We start from the raw sequence: 26,810 nt of genomic DNA, 5'->3' as shown, positions 1-26,810 counted from the left end.
GAACTCTGTCTCTTATGCCCTGCACTTAATCTCCCCAGTCTTTCAGGTATTTCCATATGCCCTGATTAAGCAGTCCATACTGGAAGTCACCTTTCTGTCAGGCTGTCTGGACATGTGCGGTCTCCATTTTTCTCCAGATTCCCATCTGGCTGCGATACAACAGGAGAGTGTCAAAAATATCACAAGGTGCTGCTTGGAAGGTGAAGAGTGGGCATGAGGAGAAGGACATGACAGGGTATTGCTGTGGTGCCAGAGGTCACCCCTATGGAGTCTGTGGTCAGCCCATGCCATTATGTTTCAAAGGAACTGCCGGGGAGGATGGGCAGACATCCGTGAAAGTAAGGAAATTATGTGAGAGATAGGTGGGGAAGCAAGGTGGGTGCCCACAGCCTGCAGGGAAAAGGGGGCAGGGATAGGACAGTGCAGGACAGCTTGCGGTGGAGAAGACCAAGAGCACTGGCAAGGCTGCAAGGCCCCAGTAGCACCATGGTCTTTGTCCCCTTGGCTATGGCAGTTGTCTCTGCTACTGAGGCTCACGAGGACACATGCTGTGCTCATGACACCGGGGCCTTGTTGCCTCCTTGCAACCCAGTGGGGAAGCCAGCAGGTGTCATAACATTATCCAAACAGCATCACACACCCCACATCCCACTACCCCAGGAAGAGCCTTGAGGCATGGGTGAGGGACAGGACCTTCCTGCCCAGGGGCTGGGGGACAGGCCTTGGCCTTTCTGCTTCACCAAACAAACCAAGGCCTTTACTCAGCATCAGAGTCTCCTGCCCAGTGCCTTTGTCTACCTGCACTCATGGCCTCCAATTGTCTGCTCTAATAAGTCCATGGGGAGGCCTTGCCAGTAATGACCCTCACTGGGGCCCATTAATACTCCCAGACACTTCAAAGTTTCCTTCTGACTTGAATTTCTCCTGCAGTTACATCATTCTCCTCTCTCTACTTGAGGTTTATGGACTCAGCACCAAATGCAGCTTTGGACTCATTACAATTCAGCCATTTTCATTCAGTCTTCCAGACTTGTACAGTTAATTAGTGAGGTTTCAATCCTGCAGTTAAAGAGGAAGTTATCAATGGGTACCTTACAATAAAATAAAATAAAATAAAATAAAATAAAATAAAATAAAATAAAATAAAATAAAATAAAATAAAATAAAATAAAATAAAATAAAATAAAATAAAAATAAAACAAATTTTGCATGTTTAACCTTTTTTTGTGTTAGTCTTGAATTTTGAGAAGTGAAAGCAGCATTCACCAGTTGTCATGGATCAAATGACTGGATGGAGAGCAAAAGCAGTCCCTTGAAGTCCTAGACTGTATGGACAACATCGCTGCTCACCTCTCCATACCCACCACTTCTCTCATCAGCCACCTGGAACTTTCATCACTTTTCCTTACACCAGACTTCTCCACTGAAATCTGCAGCGGGGTGTTACAGCATCTTTTCACCAAGTCGCACCTCCTTTCCTCAGACAACTGGCTCCACACAGGCACAGTTTCTGATGTTGTTGTTATTAGCATTTTACAACAGACAAGCAAACCCCACAGTTCCCAGCTGTGAGACAAATCCAGGTTGCCTCCGATGAGGTGCACCTTCCACAAGGGCGACTATACGAGAAATGTTTGACATAGGAAGGAAATAATGAACGGAAATGCAATTACAGAGTTGGGTATAGGGTTGATGAGATAGGAAAGTGGAATATGGGCAAGCTTGAAGATCCCCCAAGTTCTGAGAACCAACTGTGCAGGTGAGAGGTATCTGAATGATCAAAGAGTGAGGGGAGGGGAATCTGGAGAAGAATGGAGAGTACACATGTCCAGACATTGTGCTGGAAAAGTGACTTCCAACATGGTCTGTTTCATAAAGCCAGGCGAAAATACCAGAAAGACTGGGGAGATGAAATGCAGTGCATAAGAGACAGAGTTCTGGCAACGCAACTACAGGGGAAGATTGGTATTTTTTCCTCTTGCTGTAATAAAAATCTGGGGAAAAAAAAGAAAAGATGATGTCATGGGACAATTCAAACGTTGTATTAGAAGTGTTAAATCATTTCAGCTGATTGAAGTGTTCTGATTGAAGTGAAATAATTGAAATTACTAAAAAATTGGAGGCGATACTCGGGCTTACAGCCATAAAATGACGATTTTCTGTCCTGCATGTTGAGGGTGAATCATACAATCATGGAACCACATAGCCGTGGGTGCATCTGAACCCACGGGATGCATGGAGCACTGGTGACCTTCAGAGCAGAGCAGGCTGAGGGGAATGAGATGGAGCCAGGTGTGTTGCTCATGGCTCTGTGTGTGCTGGTGGTGGTGTGGTGGCTGTGAAGGTGCTGTTCCTTGTTGGAGATGGTCTGTGTGTGGTCGGCTGTGTCCATGCCCTGTGTGCATATTTGTGTATTTATGAGAGTGTGTGTTTGTGCATGTACTTGTGTGTATTTGCCTGTGTAAATGAGAGTGTTGGAAATTCTGGGAGAATTTCTCCAGGTTCCTGCTGCAAGATCTTGAATCTGAAACTGAACATTCAAGAATATGCAAGAAGATAGATCCTGATGCTGAATCTTAGGACTGAGGGTTGGTTTTTTTTGAGGCTCGCACTTAGATGGTGAAAGGGGCGTTAGCATGTTATCAGTATGCTCTCTTTCCTGTGGAGCATCCAGCCACATACAGGCCCAAGGAGAGGGCTCGTTCTTCCTGTGGTCACCACTGCATTTCAGTCCTTGGGGTGGACTCAAGCTGAGGACTTGCCGAGGACTCTTGGGCTCAGGTTGATCACACAGGTTGGGGGAGACTGTGTCATGGACATGTGTTGGACACAGCTTGAGGAACAGCAGCAAACTGATATGGCTGCTGGGCCGTGTTTCCATCAGCGAAAGCCCTGACACAGGGCACAGGCATTGATTTCAATGCCACCCAACAGGAAGATGGTTGCAATAAGGGCTGGAGAATATAGGTCAGCAGTTCTTCCTCAGCCACTTCCTAGGCTTGGCAAAGCACCAGGAAACCATGGACTTGTGGATCTGCATCATAAGAAGCATATGTTGTGGTTTAACCCGTCCGGCAGCTAAACACCACGCAGCCGTTCGCTCACCCTCCCCCCTCCCTCTCTGGGACGGGGGAGAGAAATGGAAAGTGAAGCCCGTGAGTTGAGATAAAGACAGTTTAATAAGACAGGAAAATAACAATAACAATAACAATAACAATAACAATAACAATAACAATAACAATAACAATAACAATAACAATAACAATAACAATAACAATAACAATAACAATAACAATAATAATAATACAATGGTGATAATAGGTAAGTAATAATAGTATGTACAGACAAGTGATGCACAATGCAATTGCTCACCACCCGCTGACCAATGTCCAGCCTCACCCCGAGCAGTCCAGCCCTCCTGCCCCAGCTAGCCACCCCTATATATTGTTTAGCATGATGTCAGATGGTATGGAATACCCCTTTGGCTAGTTTGGGTCACCTCGGCCATTTGCCGAGGCGATCGGCTCCGGGGCAGACACATTCTGCAGCGGAGCGGGGGATCGGGCCAGGCAGGGCTAATTTTCCGGCATCGAGCCGACTTCAGGGAGCCGCCAGGACCCGGCAGCCCTCGTGATGGAGGCTGACGAGGCGAAGGCGGAGCCAGCAGCGCCCCCTCCCCGGCCGTTCAAAAGCAGCCCCTAGGGAGCGCGAGCGACCAGGAGTGGGGCGAACAGGGCAGGCAAACAGGGCGTGGTGCGTCAGAAGGGAGTGGCGCGGCAGTTAGCGTGGCAGTTCGCGCAGGAAGGGCGGAGAGCAACCCCTGCCCACACAAACACCTCTTAACGACAGCCGTTAGCTAGGTGATAATGGTCTCCACCAGGCACAGTGCGCTCTCCAGGAGGTCGGTACACACCCAGACCGACTGCCCGTTAAAGAATGCAGCAGTTCAGGTCACCGGATGCAGGGAGTGTCAGAGCCTGCTGCTGCCATCGGCGGGAGGCAGAGACGCTGCGTGCATGAGGTGCGAGCAGGTGGATGACATGATCCGCATGGTGGCGGAGCTCAAGGAGGAGGTGGAGAGGTTGAGGGCCATCAGGGAGTGTGAGCGGGAGATAGACTTGTGGAGTAACTCCCTGCAGGGCCTCAAGGAGAGGTATCGAGGTGAGACACCCCAAATGGGGGTGGACCCCCTGCCCTGTCGCTGTTGGGCAGAGGGAGGGAATCTGGGAGTTGAGGAGGAATGGAGACAGGTCCCTGCTCGACATCGCAGGCAATGCCCTCCCCTTCCGACCCCACCTTCCCAGGTGCCCTTACGAAACAGGTTTGAGGCCCTGGAGCTTGACAGACCAGTAACTGAGGAAGAGGTAGCAAGTGTTCCCAGAGGATGCCTAGGGCGAGGAGGTCGACTCCACGCCTCAGGACTGCCTCCATCAAGAAAGACAGGAGGGTGATTGTTGTGGGAGACTCTATCCTTAGGGGAACAGAGGGCCCTATTTGTTGGCCTGACCCTACCCGTAGGGAAGTCTGCTGCCTCCCTGGGGCTCGGGTGAGAGACTTTGCCAAGAAAGTCAAGCACCTGGTACGGCCCACTGACTACTACCCGCTACTGGTCTTTCAGGCTGGTAGCGATGAAGTAGCAACGAGAAGTCCGAAGGCGATCAAAAGAGACTTTAGGGATTTGGGGCGACTACTTAGAGGATCAGGGGTGCAGGTTGTGTTTGCCTCTGTCCTTCCAATAGGGGGGATCGAAGCTGAAAGGTGTGCTGTTCACATAAACTCGTGGCTTCGAGACTGGTGTGACCGTCAGAACTTTGGGTTCTTTGATCACGGGAAGAACTGCTACACCGGGCCTGATGGCACCGGATGGGATGCGCCTCTCTCGGAGAGGGGTAAGGATCTTTGGTCAGGAGTTGGCAGGGCTGATAGATAGGGCTTTAAACTAGAGTCGAAGGGGGAAGGGGCTAAAACCAGGCACGTCGGTGAAGACCTAAGGGATGGTACACTAGAATCAGAGGGGCTGTGTGCCAGTGAGGTCCTTCGGTCAGATCCACAAGGTGATGAGTGTAAGGAGACGCACCTGAAATGCTTCTACACGAACGCACGCAGTATGAGGAATAAAATGGATGAGCTAGAAGTACTGGTCCAGTCCCACAACTACGACATCATCGGCATAAGTGAAACCTGGTGGGATGAGTCCTGTGACTGGGGTGTTGCGATAGATGGTTACAGGCTCTTCAGGAGGGACAGGCAGGGTAGGCGAGGTGGTGGGGTGGCGATGTATGTGAAGCAGGGGCTGGACTGTGTGGAACTTCAGGTCGGCGATGGCAAAGTTGAGAGCCTCTGGGTAAGGATCAAGAGACGAACAAATAAAGGGAATGTCGTTGTGGGAGTCTATTACAGACCGCCTGGCCAGGACAATAGCGCAGATAAATTATTCTTTACAGAACTAAGAGAGGCCTCGAGATTAACTCCCCTTGTCCTTATGGGGGACTTCAACTTGCCAGACATTAACTGGGAGTGCCACACGGCTGACACGAGCAAGTCCAGGAGGTTCATGAAGCACCTAGATGATAACTTCTTGGTGCAGGTGCTAACGGAGCCAACTAGGAAAGGTGCCCTCCTAAACCTGTTGCTAGAAAACAGAGAGGGTCTGGTGGGAGATGTGGTGACTGGTGGCCGCCTCGGTCATAACGACCATGAAGTGGTTGAGTTCAAAATTTACGGTGATAGAAGGAAAAGTGCCACCAAAACCTCATCCCTAGATATGGGAAAAGCGGACTTCAGGCTGCTCAGGGAACTAGTCAGCAAGGTCCCCTGGGAAGCTGCTCTTGAAGGCCTCGATGTCCACCAGTGCTGGTCATTCTTTAAGCGATGCCTCCTAGAAGCACAAGATCAGGCAATTCCTAAATATCGCAAGTCAGGCAGGCGCGGCAGGAGGCCGGCGTGGCTGACCAGGAACATTCTAATGGAGATTAGGCGGAAACAGAGAGTGTTTCGCTACTGGAAGGAGGGCCGGGTGTCATGGAAAGAATACAGGGATGCTGTTCGTGTTTGTAGGGAGAAAATTCGTGTGGCTAAAGCACACCTAGATTTGAAGCTGGCTGTGTCTGTGAGAGAAAATAAAAAGGGTTTTTTTAGATATGTGAATGGTAAAAGGAGAACTAAAGAATACATAGGGCCGCTCCTTAATAGGGAAGGTCTCCTCACAGACAATGACATAGGCAAAGCAGAGACGCTTAACGCCTTCTTTGCCTCTGTCTTCAATGCCGATGATGGGCTTCGGGACCCATGGTGCCCTGAGCTGGAGGACCGGGACGGTGGGGATGACAAACTCCCAACCGACCCTGAACGTGTGCGGGATTTGCTACTCCACCTGGATCCCTACAAGTCCATGGGTCTGGATGGGATTCATCCGCGGGTGCTGAAAGAGCTGGCGGACGTCATCGCGGAACCTCTCTCAATTATTTTTTAATGATCCTGGGAATCTGGAGAGGTCCCGGTAGACTGGAAGCTGGCAAATGTTGTGCCGATTTTCAAGAAGGGTCAGAAAGAAGACCCTAGCAATTACAGGCCTGTCAGTCTCACGTCAGTGCCTGGTAAAATCATGGAGAAGATGGTTCTCGAATTTATTGAGGTGCACCTGGGGGACAAAGCAGTCATTGGTCCCAGCCAGCATGGGTTTGTGAAGGGTAGGTCCTGCCTAACTAACCTGATTTCCTTTTATGATAAGATCACCCGTATGGTGGACCAAGGGAAACCAGCTGATGTGATTTTTTTGGACTTCAGCAAGGCTTTTGACACGGTTTCCCATAGGATCCTACTGGACAAAATGTCCAGCATACAGCTAAATAAAAACATCATACGATGGGTGAGCAATTGGCTAACAGGCAGGGCCCAAAGGGTTATGGTAAATGGGGCTGCGTCAGGCTGGCGGGCGGTCACCAGTGGGGTCCCTCAAGGCTCCATTTTAGGGCCGGTACTTTTCAATATTTTTATAAACGGTCTGGATGTAGGAATAGAAGGTTTTTTGAGCAAGTTTGCTGATGACACCAAACTTGGAGGAGTTGTGGACTCGAATGAGGGTGGAAAGGCCTTGCAGAGGGATCTGGATAGGTTGGAGAGCTGGGCAATCGCCAACCGCATGAAGTTCAATAAGAGCAAGTGCCGGGTCCTGCACCTGGGACAGGGAAACCCTGGCTGCACGTACAGACTGGGCGATGAGACGCTGGAGAGCAGCCTAGAAGAGAGGGATCTGGGGGTGGTGGTAGACAGCAAGTTGAATATGAGCCAGCAGTGTGCCCTGGCAGCCAGGAGGGCCAACCGTGTCCTGGGGTGCATCAAGCACGGCATCGCTAGTAGGTCAAGGGAGGTGATTGTCCCGTTCTACTCTGCGCTGGTGCGGCCTCACCTCGAGTACTGTGTGCAGTTCTGGGCACCACAGTATAAAAAGGACATGAAACTGTTGGAGAGTGTCCAGAGGAGGGCTACGAAGATGGTGAAAGGCCTGGAGGGGAAGACGTACGAGGAACGGCTGAGGGCACTGGGCCTGTTCAGCCTGGAGAAGAGGAGGCTGAGGGGAGACCTCATCACAGTCTACAACTTCCTCGTAAGGGAGTGTCGAGAGGCAGGAGACCTTTTCTCCATTAACACCAGCGACAGGACCCGCGGGAACGGGGTTAAGCTGAGGCAGGGGAAATTTAGGCTTGACATAAGGAGGGGTTCTTCACAGAGAGGGTGGTTGCACACTGGAACAGGCTCCCCAGGGAAGTGGTCACTGCACCAAGCCTGTCTGAATTTAAGAAGAGATTGGACTGTGCACTTAGTCACATGGTCTGAACTTTTGGGTAGACCTGTGCGGTGTCAAGAGTTGGACTTGATGATCCTTAAGGGTCCCTTCCAACTCAGGATATTCTATGATTCTATGATTCTACCTGTCCTGGGTCTGTCCCCTCCCAGCTCTTACTGCACCCCCAACCTGCCCGTTGGCAGGACAGAGCAAAAGGCTGAGATGTCCTTGGCTTGGTATAAGCACTGCTCTGCAACAATTAAAACATCGGGGTGTTATCAGCACTCTTCTCATCCTAAGCCAAAACACAGCATTCCACCAGCTACTAGGAAGAAAATTAATTCTGTTCTAACTGAAACCAAGACAGCATAGAATGTTAGAATTATTAAGGTTGGGAAAGACCTCCAAGATCATGTGGTCCAACCATCCCCCTACCACCAATATCACCCACTAATCCATGTTCCTAAGTACTACATCCAACCTTTTCCTCTGCACAGCTTTCCAGCTAGTCTGTCCCAAGCCTGTAGCACCGTATGGGGTTTTTGTGGCCAAAATGCAGGACTCGGCACTTACCCATGGTGAACCTCATCCCACTGGCCTCTGCCCATCAATCCAACCTGTCCAGGTCCCTCTACTGGGGCTTCCTACCCTCCAGCAGATCAACACTACCCCCCAACTTGGTGTCATCTGCAAACTTACTGAGGGTGCACTCAATTCCCTCATCCAAACCATCAGTAAATATATTAAAGAGGTTGGGCTCCAACACCAATTCCTGGGGAAAAACACTGGTGACTGGTCACCAGCTGTATTTCGCTCCATTCACCACCGCTCTGGGCCCAGCTACCCAGCCAGTTTTTAACCCAGCAAAGAGTGTAACTGTTCAAGCCATGGGCTGCCAACTTCTCCAGGAGAATACTGTGGGAGACCATGTCAAAGACCTTGCTGGAGTCTAGATGGACTGCGTCAACATGATTTTTCTCATCCATCAGGAAGGTCACCCAGACATAGAAGGAGATGAGATTGGTCAAGCAGGTCTTGCCTTTCATAAACCCATGCTGACTGGGCCTGATCTCCAGGTTGTCCCATGTATGTTGCGTGATTGCATTCAAGATGATCTATTCCATTACCTTTCTTGGCACCAAGGTCAGTCTGACACACCTGTAGTTCCCCAGGTCATCCTTATGACCCTTCTTATAGATGGGCTTCACATTTGTAAGTCCCCAGTCATCTGGGACCTCTCCGGTAAACCATGACCACTGACAGATGATGGAAAGCATCTGATAGGTGATGAAAAGTGGCACAAGCTTCTGGAAAGCTTGACACTAGCCTTGAAAGAAAGAGGCCAGTCTTCAGGCAATGCACTGTGGAGATCCCATTTTATTTTGCAGATGCTATGTCAGAGTCAGCTCTGACTGTCTGTTAGACACATATTTATAGTGCCTCAAGAGAAAACAGAGCAGTGTCAATCCTCAGCAGAAGTAGGATGAAAAAGAGCATAATAAATCAAATGAAACCAAAGATAACAATAACAAGAATGAGAATGAAAGAAGGACCAGGCGTGAGGGGAGGTACCAAGTTAAGTCATTTCTGGAAAAAGAGAGGAAATTTGTCACTGTTCAGAAACATCCATGAATTTACTTTCCAAATAGCACACTTGAGCTCTCTGTTTCTCAAGCTGTAGATGAGGGGGTTCAATGTTGGAGGCATCACAGAGTACAGAACTGCTACCACCAGGTTCAAGGATGGTGAGGAGATAGAGGAGGGCTTCAGATAAGCAAAAAAGCAGGTGTTGATAAACAAGGAGACGACAAACAGGTGAGGGAGGCACGTGGAGAAGGCTTTGTGTTGCCCCTGCTCAGAGGGCATCCTCAGCACAGCCCTGAAGATCTGCACATATGACAGTATGATAAAAACAAAACAGCCAAATGCTAAACAGACACCAGCCAGAAGAATCCAAACTTCCCTGAGGTAGGAGTCTGTGCAGGAGAGCTTGAGGATCTGGGGGATTTCACAGAAGAACTGGTCCACAACATTGCCTTGGCAGAGGGGCAGGGAAAAAGTATTGGCAGTGTGCAGCAGAGCATAGAGAACCCCACTGCCCCAGGCAGCTGCTGCCATCTGGGCACAAGCTCTGCTGCCCAGGAGGCTCCTGTAGTGCAGGGGCTTGCAGATGGCAACATAGCGGTCATAGGACATGATGGTGAGAAGACAATATTCTGCTGACAACAAAAAGAGGAAGAAAAACACCTGTGTGGCACATCCTATGTAGGAGATGGCCCTGGTGTCCCAGAGGGCATTAGCCATGGCTTTGGGGAGAGTGGTGGAGATGCAGCCCAGGTTGAGGAGGGCGAGGTTGAGGAGGAAGAAGTACATGGGGGTGTGGAGGTGGTGGTCGCAGGCTACGGCGGTGAGGATGAGGCCGTTGCCCAGGAGGGCAGCCAGGTAGATGCCCAGGAAGAGTGCAAAGTGCAGGAGCTGCAGCTCCCGTGTGTCTGCAAATGGCAGGAGGAGGAATTCGGTGATGGAGCTGCTGTTGGACATTTGATGCCCCTGTGAATGGGGACCTGTTGAAGAAGAAAAATGCTGTGACAGTGTAGGGCAGACTTTTAGTGAAACCTGCTCAGGTTCTTGCAGAAACCTCTGAAACAGTGATACACTGTCTGCATTCCTTGTCACATCAGACACACGTTCATTAAAAGAGGGTATTGTGGTTTAACACTGCTGGCAGCTAAGCACCACAGAGCCGTTTGCTCACCCTCCCCCCTTCCTCTCTGGGATGGGGGAGAGAATTAGGAAGAAATGAAAGTCTGCGGGTTGAGATAAAGAAAGTTTATCGGGACAGAAAAGAAAGGAAAATAATAATTATAATGATAAAAGTACCACTACTAGTAATGTTTACAAAACAAGTGATGCACAATGCAATTGGACATGTGCTGACTCTTGGTCACAGGGACTGTCCAAAGACAAAAGGACATGGAGAACTTTGGACAGACTTCTCTGAGCAAATCTCTGTTCTTTCATGCACACCCCTCCTTTCTCCCACACCTCCACAAATCTTTCTCAGCAGCAGCTTCACTCACGTCTGTTGCTAGAGCTCTGCTTTCTGTCTGGCTGAGTGCTGTTTGGATTAGCAGCCTCTGCCCATGAGCTCCTTAAGACTCAGCCCAGCTATGCAGCAGTGGGTACCTGGGAAAGCTGGTTACACATTCTGAAACCTTTAGTTTTGTTCAGATGCAGTGCACCTCTAATACAGAGGGGTGGTACAGGGACAAAACTGGATGTCCTTAAATCAAAGTGACCTGAACAGAGCCAGCTCATTTCCCTGCCCTGTGCACTGCAGTGCCCAGAGCCACATAGGCTATAACAGCTTGGGCACTTTACTCCCAGTAACACGATTCAAGAGCAGGACTCACAATTCTGGAATTAGAACTCTTGCATAAACTCCATTGCTGAGAGAGGCTGAGGGGAATAGTCAGGGCGGGATGGATGGGGGAAGAAACACAGAGAAATGCCCCAGTGTTCCACCTGAGGGAGGAAGGAAATGGAGTGAGAGATGGGCAGCTGTGGGGGTTCTCTTCTGAGGGTCCTCCTGCCAAAGGGAAAATGCAGCCTGAGATCCCATGGATGTGGGGACAGAGGTTCTGCTGAATGGGACCAGACACCATGTGGTTGGTCAGGGGAAGGCATCTGCAGTACAGGGATGGCAGAAAAGTGCTCAGATTCCCCCTGCCAATGAGATTCTGGGAGCCGCTCCCTCTCACTCCCTGCCCATGGCTCTGCTGCCTGCAACTGTCCCTGCCTGCAGCTGGGTCTCTGTCCCCACGCCTCCTGCCTGCAGCTCACAGCCCCCATCCCACCCGTTGGGTGCTCAGCTCTGCCCTGCAGACACCTCCTGGCAGCAGGGCTCTTCCTAGGGGCAGCTCGCTGGAGGCATGTCCTAGAGCCCAGGGCACTCCGACCCTACTGACACTGTACAAGGGGTGGTGGAGGAGCCACCAAAGAAGACAAAACTGAAAGCTCAGGAAAATAAGAAAAGCTGAGACTAAAGCTGAAATCCCTTGCCATGACCAGCTCTTGCAAAGACCCTTGGACACATCCATGTTATGATCTGGATCTGTGAGCAGGCTGTCCCAGGCAGCAGTCTCCCGCCAGCAACAGGATCCTGCCCTCAGCTTCTCCCCACAGCGCCTTGGGCAGCTCCCCGGGCAGGCTGAGTGCTGAGCCTGGCAGGCGGCAGAGGCCCTGCCCCAGCAAACAGCCCCTGGGGCACAGCAGGGACCCTGCTCTGCACCACAGCCCTGGACACCCCTGCCTGCACCCCTGGCTTCACAGCCTGCAGCTGGCCTGAGACAAGGGAACCCTTGGGGCCCAGACACTGACCGTGCAGCAGGAAACCTCTGCACTGGAGCTTGTGCATTTCCCCACTAAAGAAATACCAAGTGCATATGTCCTGATCTTCTATGGGAAGTTCTCAGTCTGGAAATCTTCCCTGATATTCCTGTGCAATGCACTGCAGAAAGAGACTTACTGTGTTATATGCTAGGAAGATTTCTCCTCCACTGAGCTCTCAGCATACACATATTCCTCTCAGTTTGTAACCTCTCTCTCCCTTCTCTTCCCTCCCTGTGCCAGCTACATGCAGTGCCCCCAGGCCTGCTGCGCTGTGCAGAGGAGCTGCTCCTGGGCAGAGCTGTCTCTCTGCAGCGCTGCCCGCTTGCCAGGAGCTCCCCTTGGGCCCAGAAGCCTTGCCCAGCTCAGCAGCAGAGGCCCAGCCCAAGGCCTCCCTTGCTCTGCCCCCCACCAGGCTCCCTGCACATGTCCCTGGGCTCCAGGGCTCACGGCTCCTGGAAGGCAGCAGGGTCTCTCCTGGGGAAACACACTTGGAAGCAGACAAAGCAAACACTGACTGGCCCTTTCTAAACACTGTGCTGATTGATTCCTGCAGCAGGAATTGCCCTACCTGCGTGCAGGGCTAAGGGATGTGCCAAAGTTCCTCTCTGTTGTTCAACTTATTCATCAGTGAAGTGCATGATGTAACAGAGTGCACCTTCAGCAGCTTTGCTGATGACACAAAGCTGGGAGGAGTGGCTGATACCCCAGAGGGCTGTGCTGTCATTCAGAGGGATCTTGACAGGCTGGAGAGACAGGCTGAGAGGAACCCCATGAAGTTCAACAAGGGCAAGTGCAGGGTCCTATCTCCTTCCTAGGGAGGAAAACCCCCAGCACCAATACAGGCTGGGAATGACCTGCTGGAGATCAGCTCTGCAAAGAAGAACCTTTAAGTCTGGGAGGACAGCAGGCTGAGCACGAGTCAGCAGTGTGTCTTGTGGCCAAGAAGGCCAACGGGATTCTGGGGTGCATTTGGAAGAGTGTTGCCAGCAGGTCAATGGAGGTGGTCCTCCCCCTCTACTCAGCCTGTACTGGTACTTGGCGTTATTCCTCTCTAGGAAGGAGACACCACCTTTTCTTTGTGGTATCAAATGCATGAGATACCTGACAGGGTCAGAAAAGTGGCCATTTAGTTGCAGAATAAGTAATAGGGCTGAGTTCTCCTAAAATGCTGCTTGTTGCTTGACAGAGCGGCACACTGCGACAGTCATGGTGACAGCCTGGCAGCCTTGTACCTGGGTATGACTGTGAGATCAGTCCAACAGGATGAAGGCTTTGTTCCTCATCCTTTGTGCCAAGAGAGGGGGTTTTGCCTCTTGGCAGAAGCTATCACTGCCACATGTCACCTGGGCAACCTCTGTGATTGGCATCCGCCCTTGGGGACAGAGATACGCAAAGCCCCGGTTCCACTGGCATTCATTCTAAGCTGAGCAACCCAAGGCCTTCACCAGAGATGGTCACCGGGGAAGGCACTTTCTGGACTCCTTGCAACAGGTTGCATTAATTCTGCTATAGCTTATGTCAATTGTGAGTGCCTGGAGTGTTTTGGACTCTTCTACAGGTGAATTTGGAGTACGGGAATGCTCTATACAAACACAAAAGAGCTTTGATCTATTAGCTTGCGCTCAGTGACTTCTGTCCTAGAGGTTATTGAATGAAAGCCTGGAATATCTGGGGTGCATCCTTGTCCTACAGCCACTCACACACTGGCTGGTAATGACTTGGTTACTGAAAATACAGTCTGGCAGGGGACTTCAACTTCCCAGATGTCTGCTTGAAATACAACGCAGCAGAGAGGAAACAGTCTAGGAGGTCTTTGGAGTGGGTGGAAGATAACTTCCTGACACAGCTGGTCAGTGAGGCATAATCAATGCAAGGATATCGAAGGAGCTAGCAGAAGTACTTACCAAGACATTTTCTGTAATTTATCAGCAGGCCTGGCTGTCAGGGGAGGTCCCAGTCAACTGTCAGCTAGCAAATGTGATGCCCATCTACAGGAAAGGCCAGAAGGAAGACCCAGGGAACTACAGGCCTGTCAGTCTTATATTGGTGCCAGGGAAGGTTATGGTGCAGATTATCTTGAGTGCCATCTTACGACACATACAGGATAACCAGGTGATCAGGCCCAGTCAGCATGGCATGAAAGGCAGGTCTTGCTTAACAAACCTGTTCTATGGAAAGGTGATGCACTTAGTGGATGAGGGAGAGGCCGTGGATGTTTTCTACCTAAGGTTTAGTAAAGGTTTTGACTCTGTTTCCCAGAGTTAAATCCAATTGGCAGCAGGTCACAAGTGGAGTCCCCCAGGACTCAGTACCGGGGCCAGCAACAGGACAAGAGGAAATGGCCTCAAGTTGCACCAGGGCAGATTTAGGTTGGATATTGGGAAAAATGTTTTCCCTGAAAGGGTTGTGATGCACTGGAACAGGCTGTCCAGGGATGTGGTGGAGTGGTCATCCCTGGAGGTGTTCACAAGACGTGTAGATGTGGTGCTTAGGGACATGGTTTAGTGGTAGATGTGGCACTGTTAGGTAAATGGTTGAACTTGATGATTTGAGAGATCTTTTCCAATCTACATTATTCTATGTCTCTATGGTTCTATGAGTCTAACATAAGTCACAATCATTGGAAGGCAGCCACTGCAGTCTGGGAACTCAAGACTATGGCCTGGACAAGACCGTTGTTTCTGCAAGGGATTCCTGTGGGCTGGCACCACGCATCCTGGAAGACTTTCCAGTGGATTCCTGGAGTTCACTACACTTGAAATTGCCACTGAAACCCGAAGTTTGTCCATGTGTGATAAACTCAGGCTGAAAGACCTCAAGAATTGGTGACTTTAAGTGGCTGTGGCAGAGCCCAGCAGCTTGTCCCAGTCTGGGAATGTTACATTCCAACTAGGGAAATTAAAAAGGATTAGTGTAAACAGACCCATCAGGTCAATCCGCACAGTAAGGGAAAGTAATAGTTATTGTGTGGTGCATTCGGGCATCAGGAGACTCAAACAGATGTAATCCAGTTCATCCGTGAGCTAAGACAAACACCGTGAGCAGAGTAAAGGACATGGAGTGGTGCCCTCCCATGAAGGAGGATGCAGAGTGCAGCTGTAAGAGGCGTCTTGCTTGTGCCACAGCCAACACAGGTTCAGCTGAAGTGAAAGCCCCAGCCCAGGACCAATGGAGTGAAGGTCCCTGGGCACAACTGCAGAAAGACTTTGCAAGACCTCTGCCAGTGACAGCTCAAAGCACCAAATGCATCTTGGTGGTAGGAGGTCCTTTTGGCACATGGGCAGATGTCCTCCCTGAAATTGTCCCACACATCAGAGAGCCCCCTGGGCAGCAATGACATCACTGCAGAGGGGAGGGCGAGGGGCTGGCAGAGCCCCATCGAGGGGCTGGCTGGGGGTCCCCTCTGCTACAGCCACCTGGTGGCGTGGGGCAGGCTGGAGGGCAGGCAGGGCTCGTGGCCGCCTTGCTCAGGATGAGCCCTGGGTGAGCTGGGTGAGAAATCTGAGCCTTAGCTCCAGCAGAAGCTCTTCTCTTTGCTCTTGACTTTTCTCAATAACACCACTTCCAGGTGAGCTCTGCCCTTGCTAAAACCATATCTCCATCTCCACCATAAATTTCTGTTTTTGGAGCCTGTCCTTGCTGTCACCCCCTGGCAGATCCTTCATGGCCCCTCTCAGAGCCCTGTCCCTGCATCGTCCCAGCCCCACTGCCCCACACATGGTCCCACAGCCGTGCTGCCAAGGCACCACACATGGCAGTGCACATTCAGGGCTGGGAGGAACTCCCCTCATTATAATCCCAAAGGTACCCTCAGGGTCCCTTCCTGCCATGGCCCTCCTTCCTTTGCAGCCTTCTCCAGCCCATGGCCCCTGCCCTGACCCAGCCACGTCCCATGGGGGCCTCTGCAGACAGCCCTGCTCCAGGTCGGCAGGGCTCTGGGCCAGGACAGAGGCCGACAGAGGTGGCTGTTCACCCAACACAGACCTCGAGCACGGCTCTTCCATCTCCCTGATCTCTGCCCACCTCCCTGCCCTCATCCCAGCCCAGTGCCAGTGGTCCTCAGGGTAGTGCCCACCGCAGGCTGCTGCAGGACTCTGGGCACTGCCACCACAGCCCCAGCCCCTCTGAAGGGCACAGCAGCTCCTGGGGTACAGAAGGCTCAGCCCCACAGATGGGGACTTCCATGGCACAAGCATACAGAGGTCAGTGTCCCCTGCTGTGTCCCCTTCTCTCTTCTGCAGCAGATCCCCTTGAAGCCTGCAGCCCCTCAGTGCCATCCCTGACAGCACTTGACATCCACGACATCACTTTCCTAATGGCAGAAATGGTCTCCCCTTGTGCTCCTGCTTCCTTGTGCGGTAGATGAGGGGGTTCACTGCTGGGAGCATCACTGAGTACAGGACAGCCATCACCAGGTCCAAGGATGGGGATGAGATGGGAGGGCACTTCAGGTAGGCAAAAAAGGCACTCCTGAGAAACAGGAAGACCACGGCCAGGTGAGGGAGGCACGTGGAGAAGGCTTTGTGCCATCCCTGCTCAGAGGGTATCTTCAGCACAGCAATGAAAATCTGCATATAGCTAATGGACTCTCCTGGCAGCTTCACATTTATGTCCTGGAGGATGTCCTCTGCTGTGTCCCATGTGGGACAGTCATGCCTATGTACCTCAGTGACCATCTCTGCTGCCATTAGACACCAACAGGTTGCTCCTAAATCCTATGCTTGGTCTCTCCCAAATCCATGCAGCAACATGGGGAGCAACTGCACAGCCCTGATTTTGGCACAAGCTCTGAAAGAAGAGTGAAGCATTCAGACTGCACTACGAAGATGCTGTTTTATTAAGCAGATACTAAAACCGTCAGTGCTGTCCTACTGTGAGACATGTTTAAAGAGCCTCCAGAGTAAACAGAGCGGTATCATTACTCATTACAGACATCTGCAAATGTTTCTCTAAGAACATAAATGGTAATGACATTAAAGATAACAATGAAAATATACACATGAAACAAGGATGAGGCCTTCATGGGGATAGGAAAGTCACTTGTGTGGAAAGAAGGGGAATTTATCACTACACAGAAACATCCATGAAATCATTTGTCTAATGGCACCCTTGAGCTCCTGGTTCCTCATGCTGTAGATGAGGGGGTTCAGTGCTGGAGGCATCACCGAGTACAGAACTGCCACCAGTAGGTCAGAGGATGGGGAGGAAATGCTCAGGGGCTTCAGGTAGGCAAAAATGGCTGTGCTGAGAAAAAGAGAGACCACAGCCAGGTGAGGGAGGCATGTGGAAAAGGCTTTGTGCCGTCCCTCCTCGGGAGGCACTCTCAGCACAGCTCTGAAGATCTGTACATAGGAAAAGACAATGAAAGCAAAACATCCAGATGTCAAACAAGCACTGAACAGAAGCACCCAAACTTCCCTGAGATAGGAGTCTGTACAGGAAAGCTTGAGGATCTGGGGGATTTCACAGAAGAATTGGTCCAAGGCATTGCTTTGGCAGAGGGGCAGGGAAAATGTATTGGCAGTGTGCAGCAGAGCATAGAGAACCCCACTGCCCCAGGCAGCTGCTGCCATCTGGGCACAAGCTCTGCTGCCCAGGAGGGTCCCATAGTGCAGGGGCTTGCAGATGGCAACGTAGCGATCATAGGCCATGATGGTGAGAACATAAAACTCTGCTGATATGAAGAAAACAAACAGAAAGACCTGTGCAACACATCCTGCATAGGAAATGGCCCTGGTGTCCCAGAGGGAATTGGCCATGGCTTTGGGGACAGTGGTGGAGATGCAGCCCAGGTCGAGGAGGGCGAGGTTGAGGAGGAAGAAGTACATGGGGGTGTGGAGGCGGTGGTGGCAGGCTACGGCGCTGAGGATGAGGCCGTTGCCCAGGAGGGCAGCCAGGTAGATGCCCAGGAAGAGTGCGAAGTGCAGGAGCTGCAGCTCCCGTGTGTCTCCGAATGGCAGGAGGAGGAACTCTGTGATGAAGCTGCTGTTGGACGTTTGCTGCCTGTTGGGTATAGGGATCTGTACAGGTAGTAAAAGATGATGAAAAGTTAGAACAGTCTTCTCTGAGTGAAACCTATACTGTTCCTTGTAGACCCTCCCCCTGCCATACTTACAGGCTTTTCCTCTCTCTCCTGGAATCTTTCAGTTAGCTCCATGACATGATCTTCAGTTTTAAAGTTTACTGCACCATGAGAAGTAGGGAACTCTGCTCCTGGGCTCTTGAGGGAATCAGTCCTGACTCAGTGCAGTGAGTACACAGGAGCATGGCAGCTGGGCAAAGTTTTATATTCAGATTTTGTCAGATGAAATCCTTTCTCACACAGAAGGGCATGTCAGCATCTGCATTCCTGTGCTACAGAATGTAGTTGACAGAAAGGAGTTTTAGGGGCAATTTTTTCTACATATCCTCTTCCCCCTCTTTGTGCCCAAGCAGTGTTCTCTACAGTCAGAAATTCTGAGGATTTCTGCTGCACTCACAGTGAATGGTTGTGAGACCTGAGAGGCAAAGGGATTCCCTTTAGCTCAGAGCAGGCTGAGGTGGGTTGGCTGGGCTTGTTCCCAACGGCCATGATCTTGCAACTTTTGCAGATGGAGGATAATCACATTTCTCTTACCCTGAAAAGAAGCCAGACACTGCTAAGAGAGGAGGAATGCTCTCTCACTGCCAATCCCTCAACGCCCAGCCCTTCTCAAGGTACCTGAACAAGGTCTCAGCACCACACCTCTTGCCAAGGACACCTAACATTCATTTCTACAGCCCAATAGCATGTCCTTACATTTAGCATCTCCTCTACTACGTATGCCTTCCAGATATTGCAAACATACTATGGGAAAGATTTCTATGAGGGCAGCTCACAGCTCAAAAGACCAAGAGGGCAGCGACTTTTCTGTTTAGGTGAGAGAGGAAGCTAGGGGTAGGTTCAGAGGAAGGGGTCTTCACTGAATGGAAGAACATGGACTTTTTCTGATGAATTAGCCCTCTGATTTCCCTTCCTCTCATGCCTCGATCATATCCCTAATGACTGAAGATTTTATTTCCGGGAGCTATTTCCTTGTCTCAATTCTTATTCCTGTTTAAGCTCACAGCCTCAACCCAATCTCTGTACAGTAATTTTGCCCTTCAGCAACCCCCTCTACGCAGGGGACTGGCTAGTGGCCTGTGCATGTTTACAGGTGGAAAAGAACCTGTAAAAATGCCCGGATGGGTGCAGCAAAGATGATGCTGTTGCTTTTGATAGGAAGAGGAGAGTCTGAAGGCAGCTTCGGGGCAGCTCACAAACCTACTGATCATCAGTACCACAGTTCAGGAGTCTCAGCCATGAGCATATACTTGGCAGCTCCTTTTCCATTTCTCCCTGCTATCCGTCCCCATCCAGAAGAGTAGGACACTGGTAAGAGGACATAATATTCCTAATTGGACTTTAAACATGAAAAACTTGCCTGCGAAATGCCACTGGGTGCTGCGGAGCTGTGAGCAGGCTGCCCCAGGCAGCAGACTCCCGCCAGCAGCAGGACCCTGCCCTGCCAGGGGGGCTCCTTCCACCCGCAGCTTCTCCCCGCAGCGCCCTGGGCAGCTCCCCGGGCAGGCTGAGTGCTGAGCCTGGCAGGCGGCAGAGGCCCTGCCCCGCCACACAGCCCCTGGGCCACAGCAGGGACCCTGCTCTGCACCACAGCCCTGGACACCCCTGCCTGCACCCCTGGCTTCTCCTGCCTCCAGGAACTGCGGCTGCATTGCCCTCCAGCCAGAGACTTACCGGCTGCAGGGCTGGGAAGTCTTCTCCCGCAGGGAGCTCTGGGCATGCTGCCACTTCTGCCTGCCTTTAAGCACTGTGTCTCTGCAGGCAGTGCCCCCAGCCCTGCTGCGCTGTGCAGAGGAGCTGCTCCTGGGCAGAGCTGTCTCTCTGCAGCGCTGCCCGCTTGCCAGGAGCTCCCCTTGGGCCCAGGAGCCCGGCCCAGCTCAGCAGCAGAGGCCCAGCCCAAGGCCTCCCTTGCTCTGCCCCCCACCAGGCTCCCTGCACATGGCCCTGGGGCTGCAGGGGAACCTGCTGGCAAACAGCCTGAAGGGATCCCTGGGCTTCCCTCCCTCCCCTGGGCACACACACTTCTTGACAGCAGGATCATTTCTCCTAGCACAAAGAGCAATTATCTGTAACAATCACCTCTTCTTATCCCAGTTGGTGGTGGGACACCAAGAAGTGGTCGTGGAAGTAACTCCTTTAACTCCCTGCTTAAGGAAGGGATTCAGCATAGTCAGTTGGTCGGGATCCGCATAGCCCTTACAGACAGACCCCAGTCTAGTGGCAGAGTGGACAGAATGAATCATACTCTCAAGACTCAGGCAAAGCGTGTCAAGAAACTGAAGTGATCTGAAGACAGCTTTTACCCTGTCTTTTGCAAAAGGCCCAGCCCTAGGACAAGTCTCAAACCCCACCTTCCTGGAAGGGCTCCCAAGAGCAGAGGCGTGTTGGGGCAGGAACACAGCAGTGACTTCTCCAGCGCTTCACTTCCTTTATTCCGTGGCCTTGGTCAGAATTTGGAGATGTTCCTGGTGGATGGGCCAGGAACCGCTAGGAATGAACTGGGCAGAAGGGAGGTGACTGTTTCTCAGGACAAGAAGGGAAATCTCTCGTCTCTCTCCCGATCTGTGCTGTCTCCATGCTGCTGACTTCAACTGCCTTCTAATGACACGGGCTGATGTCACAGGGGGTGCCCTGCGTCACCAGGATGTAAGCACTGGAGCAGCGGCAGTGCCAGCACTTCTCTGCAAGGCCTGGTCCCTGCTGGGCACTGCTTGGGTGCTCCCCACCGCTGTCCTTCTGTGGCCAGGAGTGGGGTCAGCAGGCAGCAAGCTTGCACTGGGCGACCCTCGCTGACGGGCGGAGGAGCAGGTGCACATTGCTCCTACCCTGGACCCCAGTCCTGGTCCGGTCCCCAGCCCTAGTCCCAAGCCCTGGTCCCCATGCCCTGCTCCGGTCCCCAGCTATGGTTCCCATCTCTGGTCCCCAGCCCTCATCCTGTCCTCAGCACTGGTCCCCAGCCCTGGTACGGTCCCCACCCATGGTCCCCAGCCCGGGTCTGGTCAACAGCCCTGGTCCCCAGCCTTGGTCGCCAGTCCTGTTCCCCAGCCCTAGTCCGGTCCCCAGCCCTGGACCCCAGCTCGGGTCCAATCCCAATCCCTGGTCCCCAGCCCTGGTCCCGAACACAGGTCCACAGTCCTGGTCCAGTCCCCAGCCCTACTCCCGAGCCCTGGTCCACAGTGCTGGTCCAGTTCCCAACCCTGTTCCCCAGCCCTGGTCCAGTCCATAGCTCTGGTCCTCAGCCATGGTACCCAGTCCTGGATCCCAGCCCAGGTCCGGTCCCCAAACCTGGTCCTCAGCCTGGGTCCGGTCCCCAACCCTGGTCCCCAGCCCTGGTCCAGTCCAAAACCCTAGTCCCCAGCCCTGGTCCCCAGCCCTGGTAAACAGCTCTGGTTCGGTCCCCAGCCCTGGTCCCCAGCCCTGATTCCTATTCCTGGTAGACAGCCCTGGTCCACTCCCCAGCCCTAGGCCCTAGCTCTGTTCCCCAGGCCTGGTCCCAGCGCTGTTCTGGTACCCAGCTTTGGTCCCCAACTCTGGTCCGGTCCCTAGCCCTGGTCCCCAGCCCTTGTCTGATCCCCAGCCCTGGTCTCCAGAACTGGTCCCCAGCCCTGGTCCCCAGCCACGGACTGGTCCCCAGCCCTGGTTCCAAGACCGGGTCCACAGCACTGGTCCAGTCCATAGCTCTGGTCCCCAGCCCTGGTCCCCAGCCTCTCCTGAGCCGTGTTGTCTCCATGCTGCCGTAATCATAAACTTTCTAATGACACAGGCTGATGTCACAGGGGGTGCCCTGCGTCACCAGGATGTAAGCACTGGAGCAGCAGCAGTGCCGGCACTTCCCTGCAAGGCCTGGTCCCTGCTGGGCACTGCTTGGGTGCTCCCCAGCGCTGTCCTTCTGTGGCCAGGAGTGGGGTCAGCAGGCAGCAAGCTTGCACTGGGCGACCCTCGCTGACAGGCGGAGGAGCAGGTGCACATTGCTCCTGCCCTGGTCCCCAGTCCTGGTCTGGTCCCCAGCCCTAGTCCCCAGCCCTGGTCCGCAGCCCTGCTCCAGTACCCAGCCCTGGTCCAGCCTCCAGCCCTGGTCCCTGGCCCTGGTCCCCAGCCCGGGTCTGGTCCCAAGCCCTGGTCTCCAGCCCTGTTCCGGACCCCAGCAATTGTCCCCAGCCCTGGTCCCTAGCACTAGACTGGTCCTCAGCCCTGGATCCCAGCCCTGGTTCCCATCCTTGGTCCCCAGCCCTGATCCCCAGCCCTAGTCCCCAGTCCTGGTCCCCAGCCCTAGTCCCCAGCCCTGGTCCCCAGCCCTGGTCCAGTCCCCACCTCATGTCCCCAGCCCTGCTCTGGTCCCCATTCCTGGACCCCATCACTGGTCCGGTCCCCAGTGCTTGTCCTCAGCCATCATCCCCAGCCCTGGTCCCCACCCCAGGACTGGTCTCGAGCCTTGGTCCCTAGCCCTGGTCTCCAGCCCTAGACACCAGCCCGGGTTGGGTCACCAGCCCTGGTCCACAGCCCTGGTCCCCAGCCTCTCCTGAGCAGTGCTGTCTCCATGCTGTTGACGTCATAAGCCTTCTTATGACATGTCCTGATGTCACAGGGGGTGCACTGCATCAGCAGGATATCATCACTGGAGCAGCAGCAGTGCCGGCACTTCCCTGCAAGGCCTGGTCCCTGCTGGGCACTGCTTGGGTGCTCCCCAGCGCTGTCCTTCTGTGGCCAGGAGTGGGGTCAGCAGGCACCAAGCTTGCACTGGGCGACCCTCGCTGACGGGCGGAGGAGCAGAGGCACCTTGCAGAGGAGCTGTGGTTGAGGAGCCAGGGCGGGCATCCCTTGTCCTGAGCTGATGGCCAGCAGCAAACGAGATGGAGGGCTGCTGGAGGGTGACCATCGCCTCTGATACGGTTTCCCTGTTCCTAGTGCTCCTACACCTCTCTCCCAAAGGTAAGGGTGTCAGGAGTCCCTTCCCACAGGGTGGCCCAGGGGCTGTCAGCTGTCCAAAGCTGCAGGTCCTGGGCTGGGGGGTGGTGGTGGTGCTGGACAGAGCTGGTGGCTGCAAGAGCCCTGCCTTAGGGTTCCGCTGGGCTCAGGGGACAATGTGGCAGCCAGAACTCCTGGGTCCTGATGCTAGGGCTGTCCTCAGCCCTAGGGCTCCTCTGGGCATGGCTCAGCCTCCTTGTGATGGGGACAATCCAGGGCCAGGTTTCCCTGGGAGCTGGTGCCTCTTTGGGATCTGGCTCTGGGAGGAAGTCATCCTATGTTCCACATGCTGGTGTGGCCTGCAGCTCCCACAGGCCTTTCATGAATGTTCCAGAAGTACTTGAGTTGGAAATCAAGTCTTAAACCCGGGACAAGGGCTAGGAACAGGACCAGGGCTGGGGACTGTGGTTTGGGACCAGGGCTGGGGATCACGGCTGGGGATCGGACCAGGGCTGGGGACCACGGCTGGGGACCAGACCAGTGATGGGGACCAGGTATAGGGACCAGAGCAGGGCTGGGGACCTGGGCTTGAACCGAACCAGGGCTGGGGACCAGGGCTGGGGACCAAGGCTAGGGACCAGGGCTGTTGATCGGACCAGAGCTGGGCACCAAGGCTGGGGACCATACCATGGCTGGGTACCAGGGCTGGGAACCATACCATGGCTGTGGACCAGGGCTGGGGACAAGGGCTGCGGACGAAGTCTGGGGATCCACCCAACGTGTCACTTTGTCATAGAAGGAGATCAGGTTCGTCAAGCAAGATCTGCCTTCCATAAACCCATGCTGTCTGGGCCTGATCGCCTGCTTGCCCTGCAAGTGCTGCATGATGACTCTCAAGAGGATCTGCTCCATGAGCTTCCCTGGTACTGAAGTCAAACTGACAGGCCTGTAGTTCCCCGGGTCTGCCCTCCGGCCCTTCTTGTAGATGGGCGTCACATTTGCTAGCCGCCAGTCAGCTGGGACCTCCCCCGATAGCCAGGACTGCTGATAAATGATGGATAGGGGCTTGGCCAGCTCCTCTGCCAGTTCTCTCAGTACCCTTGGGTGGATCCCATCTGGCCCCATTGATTTGTGCACGTCCAAGTGCCGTAGCAGGTCACCAACCAGTTCTTTGTGGATGGTGAGGGCCACATCCTGCTCCCCACCCCCTTCCACCAGCTCAGGGTACTGGATATCCAGAGAATAACCGGTATTGCCGCTAAAGACTGAGGCAAAGAAGGCGTTTAGCACCTCCACCTTTTCCTCATCTCTTGTAACTAAGTTTCCCCCTGCATCCAGGAAAGGATGGAGATTCTCCTTAGTCCTCCTTTTTGTGTTGATGTATTTATAAAAATGTTTTTTTTGTTATCTTTAACGGCAGTAGCCAGATTGAGCTCCAGATGAGCTTTGGCCTAATTTTGTCCCTGCACAGCCTCGCAACATCCTTATAGTCCTCCCTAGTGGCCTGCCCGCTTTTCCAAAGATTATAAACCCTCTTTATTCTCCTAAGCTCAAGCCACAGTTCTCTGTTGAGAAAGGCTGGTCTTCTTCCCCACTGGCTCATCTTAGGGCACATGGGAACAGACCGCTTCTGCGCCATTAGAATTTGCCTCTTGAAGAGCGCCCAGCCTTCCTGAACCCCTCTGCCCTTCAGAACCGCCTCCCAAGGGATTCCACCAACTAGTGTCCTGAGCAGCCCAAAGTCAGCCCTCCGAAAGTCCAATACAGTGGTTTTACTGGTCCCCTTCCTGGCCTCACCAAGAATAGTGAACTCCACCATTTCGTGGTCACTCTGCCCAAGACAGCTCCCGACAGTCACATCTTCCACCAGTCCTTCTCTGTTTGTGAAGAGAAGGTCTAGTGGGGCACCACCCCTGGTAGGTTCACTAATCAGCTGTGTCAGGAAGCTATCTTCCACTCTCTCCAGAAACCTTCTAGACTGCTTTCTTTGGGCTGTGTTGTGCTTCCAGGATATGTCAGGGAAGTTGAAGTCCCCCACGAGTACAAGCACTGAAGATTTTGCAACTTCTGTCAGCTGCCTGTAGAACTTCTGATCCGTCTCCTCATCCTGGTTCGGCGGTCTATAGCAGACCCCGACCAGGACACAAGGACTAACAAATACTTTAGCCCCCCTTTTCTAGGTAGTTCGCTAAAGTCTATCTGCCAATACTCTCCAGGTGCCTGCCCCTCAGCAGTGGATTTTTGTGTGTTTATTGAATAATTTCTCCAACATATGTCACGCCTTTCTGTGACTGACCTAGGAGCCTCCACCATGTTGCTGCGTATGAATGAGAGGGGTTTTGCCTCTCGGCTGAAGCCGTCACCAGGCTCTCAGCATATTTAAGCAGCTACAGCCTCTTCTTTGTCTGAGAGCCGATCTCAGCTGATGAAGAAGTAATGAGACAAGCAAACCTTTTTGGCTGCAGCAGCTCGGGCCTGCCTGCCCTGGCCCTGCGGCAGGAGGAGCTGCCTGAAGACCCCCAGGGATGGCACGGAGGGCTGTGGATGTGGTCTACCTTGACTTCAGCAAGGCTTTTGACACCGTCTCCCACACCATTCTCCTCAAGAAATTGCCTGCTTTTGGCTTGGACTGGCACATGCTTTGTTGGGTTAGAAACTGGCTGGGTAGCCGGGCCCAAAGAGTTGTGGTTGTCGTGGTTTAACCCGGCCGGCAGTTAAACACCACGCAGCCGTTCGCTCACCCTCCCCCCTCCCTCTCTGGGACGGGGGAGAGAAATGGAAAATGAAGCCCGTGAGTTGAGATAAAGACAGTTTAATAAGACAGGAAAATAATAATAACAAAATAATAATAACAATAATAACAGTAATAATACAATGATGATAATAGGGAAATAATAATAATATGTACAAACAAGTGATGCACAATGCAATTGCTCACCACCCGCTGACCGATGCCCAGCCTAACCCCGAGCAGTCCGGCCCCCTTCCCCCAGCTAGCCACCCCTATATATTGTTTAGCATGACGTCAGATGGTATGGAATACCCCTTTGGCTAGTTTGGGTCACCTGTCCTGGGTCTGTCCCCTCCCAGCTCTTACTGCACCCCCAGCCTGCCCGTTGGCAGGACAGAGCAAAAGGCTGAGATGTCCTTGGCTTAGTATAAGCACTGCTCTGCAACAATTAAAGCATCGGGGTGTTATCAGCACTCTTCTCATCCTAAGCCAAACCCAGCATTCCACCAGCTACTAGGAAGAAAATTAATTCTGTGCTAACTGAAACCAGGACATCTATCCACCCCTTATTCCATACCATTTATGTCATGCTCAGGTGACACTCTTTTCCATACATTCTAATTAGTCACCTACAGTAATCATGGTAGTGATAACATACAGTATAATATACTATTTAACATGGTACAATTCAGTTCATGGGCTATTCTCACCCAGTATTAAATCTCCTTGAGGTACACACCGGACCTCTCCGTTCTTTTGCATCACCCACCAAGTGTATCCAGGTCCCTGAGCGAAAACAATTCCACGAATAGGTTTGCCTTTTCCTGAGGCAGGAGTAGCCCAGACTGTTTTACCCAGCATATTTTTTACATGCACTACAGGAACTTTATCCCCATCTACAGTACGTAACAGGT

At 52.7% G+C, this 26,810-nt stretch overlaps 2 protein-coding genes across 2 annotated transcripts; both read right to left on the bottom strand.

The window, feature by feature from the left end:
* Positions 1-9,367: 9,367 nt before the first annotated feature.
* On the bottom strand, positions 9,368-10,327 carry LOC137846803 (olfactory receptor 14A16-like). Its single transcript, XM_068664914.1, has one exon. The coding sequence runs from the start codon at positions 10,325-10,327 to the stop codon at positions 9,368-9,370; it is 960 nt and encodes a 319-aa protein (XP_068521015.1).
* Positions 10,328-17,214: 6,887 nt separating this feature from the next.
* On the bottom strand, positions 17,215-24,984 carry LOC137846802 (olfactory receptor 14C36-like). Its single transcript, XM_068664912.1, has 3 exons — positions 24,963-24,984; positions 24,264-24,430; positions 17,215-18,198 (listed from the first exon to the last, which is right to left on the bottom strand). The coding sequence occupies exons 1-3, from the start codon at positions 24,982-24,984 to the stop codon at positions 17,215-17,217; spliced, it is 1,173 nt and encodes a 390-aa protein (XP_068521013.1).
* Between the last annotated feature and the right edge of the window lie 1,826 nt (positions 24,985-26,810).

Source organism: Anas acuta, chromosome W, assembly GCF_963932015.1.
Source record: "Anas acuta chromosome W, bAnaAcu1.1, whole genome shotgun sequence".
In the NCBI taxonomy this organism is placed as follows: domain Eukaryota; kingdom Metazoa; phylum Chordata; class Aves; order Anseriformes; family Anatidae; genus Anas; species Anas acuta.
This window is presented reverse-complemented; position numbering and strand designations above follow the sequence as displayed.

Excerpts from the sequence above, each read along its gene's own strand:
- LOC137846803 (XM_068664914.1), bottom strand. The coding sequence starts at position 10,327 with ATGTCCAACAGCAGCTCCATCACCGAATTCCTCCTCCTGCCATTTGCA.
- LOC137846802 (XM_068664912.1), bottom strand. The coding sequence starts at position 24,984 with ATGGTGGAGTTCACTATTCTTG. Across the intron at positions 24,431-24,962 it reads GGTGGAGTTCACTATTCTTG|TCTTTAGCGGCAATACCGGT; the intron begins GTGAGGCCAGGA and ends TCTTTGCCTCAG. Across the intron at positions 18,199-24,263 it reads CAGATGGGATCCACCCAAGG|ATCCCTATACCCAACAGGCA; the intron begins GTACTGAGAGAA and ends CTACCTGTACAG.